This window comes from Limulus polyphemus, unplaced genomic scaffold (assembly GCF_000517525.1).
Source record: "Limulus polyphemus unplaced genomic scaffold, Limulus_polyphemus-2.1.2 Scaffold3, whole genome shotgun sequence".
NCBI classification, from domain to species: Eukaryota; Metazoa; Arthropoda; class Merostomata; order Xiphosura; family Limulidae; genus Limulus; species Limulus polyphemus.
In genome coordinates this window covers 2,544,596-2,549,850 of record NW_013665613.1, presented here as the reverse complement: position 1 = coordinate 2,549,850, position 5,255 = coordinate 2,544,596, and the positions used below count along the sequence as shown (strand labels likewise).

The 5,255-nt window shown below is 29.1% G+C and overlaps 1 protein-coding gene across 3 annotated transcripts in view; it reads right to left on the bottom strand.

Annotated features, from left to right (window-relative positions):
* The window catches only part of LOC111088393 (EF-hand calcium-binding domain-containing protein 6-like), a 102,559-nt gene that overhangs the window by 45,751 nt on the left and 51,553 nt on the right, over positions 1-5,255 (bottom strand). For all 3 annotated transcript variants that reach the window (XM_022398409.1, XM_022398458.1, XM_022398508.1), the window contains exons 9-11: positions 3,389-3,488; positions 1,185-1,333; positions 862-984 (exon numbers count right to left, since the gene is read on the bottom strand). In XM_022398409.1, the coding sequence (XP_022254117.1) occupies positions 862-984; positions 1,185-1,333; positions 3,389-3,488 (372 nt within the window). The remainder of the gene's footprint in view (positions 1-861; positions 985-1,184; positions 1,334-3,388; positions 3,489-5,255) is intronic.

The window sequence follows — 5,255 nt, the reverse complement described above, 5'->3', positions numbered from 1 at the left end:
CCAATCTGCTCATCATTACATACTAAACTAAGACCAGCATTTAGCCCTAGTGACCTACTTACAACTTCATCCCCACAGTTAATTCTTTATCAACCCCTTGTACTTATTAATCAGCTCCTCTGACCTACCTTTCCCTAGAATCATTAGCCCCTATATGAACCCCAAAAACTGCATCCCTGCTAGCTCCCTATATTATATCTCCTGCTCTGTCAGTTATATCCTCGATCTGTGCCCCTCGATAGTATAATCTGATTCTTTTCTCTCTATTTACCCCAAAGGTGGATAAAGGGTGAAATTTCTACCGGTCTGTTGCTCAACAGGGACTTCAATAAAATATTTTCTTAAAATATCCAAGACATCTGTGTGGTTTGTTTCCATGAAAACCCAGAAGAAACCATTTCAATGTAGCCATGAGTCAACTTCATTCTGGTGACTGAAAAAAATTTGGCCAACAATTATATGACAAAATTTTCAGTAAGTTTTGTCTAGAAATTTGAATGTGTAATCTTGGAAAAAGGCTAGAAAGGAGACCAAGTATGTATGTCATTGGATCATACAGAAGCTTAATCTATTTTGGAATTATCTTAAAGAGGGGGATTTATTTTTGTGTTAAAAACTGTGACTTGTTTATTGATATGATTTTTTGATGGTGATTAAGGAGACCAGTTATGATTCTTAGAAGACCTTTATAGCATCTGATTAAATGTATTAAACGTTTTGTAAGAACAAATCTACATATCTTACACAAGTACAATTTAATTATTGAGTAGACTTAATAATATCAATGAAATGCATGTGTGTGTGTTTATAACACTGAAACAGGCACATCAAATACCAAATGCACAAACTAAATTTACTCACCTGACTGTATTTTCAGTTGACTGGTTGTCAATCCTTTTTTGTGGAGAATGTGACTGACAAAAGGTTTTTGAGAAATTAACCCAAGATATTTTTGATCCTGACACTTTATCAAGTACCTTTAGCCTGAAAATATCAGTAAATTGATATGGTTGAAAGTAAAATCTATGAAAGTGAACTTAAAGATATTATCTATAGTTTATAGTTCATGAACTCAACATCAAAATTATGACAAAATATTGAAATGAAATGCTTCAATCATTAATTCAGCACCCTGAAAAATGTTTCTAAAAATACTGGAAACATCAACAAACTTAACCTTTTACCTTTCCAACAATTGTAAAAACAGTGATGAAGACATTGGCATAATAAAATAGTTTAGAACAGCATGAAAATCCTCTATTTTCAGGTAACCAGAATTTGAAGGATCTCTCAGTTGAAATGCTTGTTGTATTGCAGCAGAGTTACTGTAAACCTAGATTGAGAAACATTTACGTTTAATGAATATAACAAAATACATTTTAGCATTTATATGTCTTCAGTTATCTCACATACAGGAGTTAAAGCTTTTAAATATTTGATATAAAAAGGTTGGTATGTATATGCACATGCATACGTTTCTAAGTATTATGATTATTTGAGCACCTAAAAGAAGGGAAGCATAAAATAGAATAGTAAAATGATAGTAAAAAGGCTGTTGAAACTAATAAATTAATCATCAGTACAAAAATGTAGCTTATTAAAACTCTTGAGCTATGTTTCAGGCTAAAAACATGTTTCAAGCTAAAATGCTTCAATAAACTGAGTTTCTGATCTGATATAAAGTTTTATAATTAGTTTCAATAGCCTATCAAATATTTTCCTTGCCTACTTGTAAGATGTGTTGTGTGTTTCTAAAAAGATATTAATATATTTCTTTTATGTAAGATCTATATTTTACATTTTTGAAGTTGAACAGTGTTTGAAAAGTATTTTTTGCCACAGCAAAAAGGGATCAAGATACTGTATAAGTTTGTTGTAAACAAACTTTTCTTTTTCTTTGATTTGCTTTTCTCTGGTGTTCCAGATGTTTCATAAAATTGACCATGATCAAATACATTAAGAAATAAAGAATAAAAATAAATTAAGCCATTAAAAACTTGCCCATTAAATGATTTTCACAGCAGAGGATAAAGAATTCAGCAACAGAAAATATTATTTATTGTCCCAGTGGCAGATATTGTTCCCTAAAGATATGAGGGAAGTATAGAATGAGAACAGATTAAGCCATTAACATTCTTATTTATTTAAAACTTCATAACACTGTTTTTCTATGGCTTTCCAGGAGACAACCAGATTTTCCAGACCTGCAAGTATGCATCTGTGGTCACTGACATTTTAATTTTTCTTCATAACTCTACATAATTAATACATATTAAATACATAATAAAATCTTCAGGACATATTTTACTTTAGACTATGGTACTAGAGAAAAATACATTCAAACAAGGGCATTGCAACTGGATGATGGACAGTAAAATGTTGAATCTTTATTTATTAAAAAACATTTTATCTTATCCATCATTAATTATAAGAATCATATTAATAATACTAAATAAAATAACATCAAGAGACTGACCAAAATTATGTTAAAGTAACCAATAATTAGCATATCTAAGCATGGTTTGTGAGAGCTTGCAAGGTCTGAGATATAATAAAAAGGGGTTGGTTTCATAATTTTTACTGGTTTTGGGGACAAATATTTAATTTTTTCCAACTTTTGTTGGACCTCTTTTTCGAACTCCTTCACTTTTCCAGGTTAATGGCTACCCTATTTAAGGAACATTTCAGAAGGAGAGAAAACTACCTATAATCTTGATGTTAGGTCATATTGCTCAAAACTTATCAGCATTGTAATCCAGCCATTAATAGTCAATTTTTCTGTGACAAATTTAAATCAAATTGTTGAAGAAAGAAGTCAGGAAATTACATATAACCTATATTGGAAACAGTTAGGCCACATTTGTCAAGCTAATAAGACTAAAGACAGAATAGAAGTAAAGAATAGGATTAGATCAAATTGCTCATGGCCTTTTTTCTATTTCAAATTCTACAGCAGATTGTTGAAGGAAGAATAAGAAATGGAGAATGTTACTTATAACTCTAATCACAGATTATTGTCCATAAAATGAATTAAGTTCAAAAATACAAATAAAATAAAGAATTACAACAGATCAATCCATAAATGGTCTTTTTTTATTGGTAATTTCATTATAGTTTAATATTAAAGGAAGAATTTTAGCAACATACTGGTGACTTACTTAAGAAAGATATTTATGTGACTTATGACATAAAAATTATTTAAAACTGTGTCTATAAAACAGTAAATAATAAAAAATTGGTTTGCATGGGTCTCTAAAATACTTGTATTTGTAATTTGACAATGCATATATCCATATATAAATATGAAATACATTTTACATCATTAAATCAATGCTATTTGAAAGCCTTAATTATCATTTTTTAACCAAGAAGAACACAATGACAGCACCTTTTCTTTAAAAGTTTTTTCTATTTCCTCCAATTTTAGGTCTTGAATTGAAGGATGATTGTTTTCCTCAATAGCTGATTTCTCCTCAATATCCTTGTTCCTATATATGAATATGCTATGGTTAATGTATGCATATAGTACCGAATATTTTAAAACTTCACCAATATCTAGTGATTAATTTAACAGGAACATTTATTTTTATTCCATGATTGCAAATAAATTCAGAGAAAATATATTTCATTGGATTTTAAAGAAAATCTTCCAGTTTTTTTATATCTCTTACAGTACTTCATTGTGGAACATGTCAAGAAAAACACCTATATTAAGATTTTATAAACATCAGTAACTTAATCTAAATGTATTCCATTTTCCCAGAAGCATACATGTAGAATACAATTTTAAAATCCCTATGTATTTCAGAATTATTTATTAACACTTATATGCTCTAACATTGAAAATGTAGCTCTAATTAATAGGACATTTTAAATAACTTATCTAGATAACTACTTTAAATCTTTATGTCACAATAAATTCCATAAAGACGACTACTTTCATTTTTACAGTTGTTTTTATATAAAAAAGAGTTTTCATGTAAACTATGATATTTTATAAAATTATGATTTTATAATTTATGAAGACATTTTTGCTTAAAAAAAATATTAGATTAAGAATGAATCTGATGTAAAGGAAAGTAGAAAAAATATATCTTCTAATAATGAAAAAAGATTGTTGATAATAAAAAATATATTATAAAAACATCAATAGCAATTAAAAACTATTTTACTTGCAGATGGCTTTCTCCTTTATCTGTGTCTTAATGCAACAAAGATAACTTAATCTTGTTAAAAATAGTGTTTTAGTGTTAAATTCAATAACAAACTTATTATTTAATAATAAAGTTAGTAAGGCAAATAAACAACCATATTAAGAAGCTAAACAGCATCCTCAACTGTATTTCATTCCCAAGGTAATTATAGGTTTGTTTGTTTGTTTTTAAGCACACTACAGAAATGGGCTATTTGTGAGGTGTCCACCACAGATATCAAACCCCAGTTTTTAGTGTTATAAGCCCTCAGCCTTACTGGTAAGCCATTGGGATGCAGTAATCGTAAAAGCAACCTGTGAGGAATAATTGCTATATTGCAGGGTGATGAGCTGTCTTGATCAATGGGAATTACTCAATTTCTGGGTCAGTAAAGTATAAAACACTGATTAGCACATCCAATAGTAATACATGAAATAAGGTTTACAATCAGAACCTTTGGTTACTGAAAGGAATTGAATACAAAGCCTTTTTTAATTAATCTAACCTATATAAAAGCCAGTCATGTCACCCTTGATTTCTTGAAATACGAGGAGTCATAAAAGCCAAAATGCCTTTATCCAGATTGAATAGTTTGATTACTGTCTGCTCATTATGATTTTAGTGATGGGGGTGAAAGGGGGCTGTGAGGGGTGTGTGTGTGTGTGTGTATGTGTGTACTGTGAAACCTTATAAGTGTAGTAAATGTTGACATAATAAGCCTAAAGTTAAGAGATAGTGTGGAATCACCTAGCCTAGAGCCAAGTACATAAAATTTATCATGAAAATAAAAATATCGATTCAATTTTAAACTTAAATAATTTCTGAATTAAGCTATTTTCTGTTATATCATCAGTGTTTTTAATAAAACAAACTTTTTTAATTAACAGAGACTTTGAATTAACAAATTAACAAATATTTTTCCAATTTTGTTGTATATATATTTAATTTTATACTTTCAGTACATAGGCAAACAACATTATTAGATTATACTTTTGTTGCTAAGCAACATGACATAAAAGCCATTGTTGGATGTTACCAAAAAGCACTGTATTTCTATATATA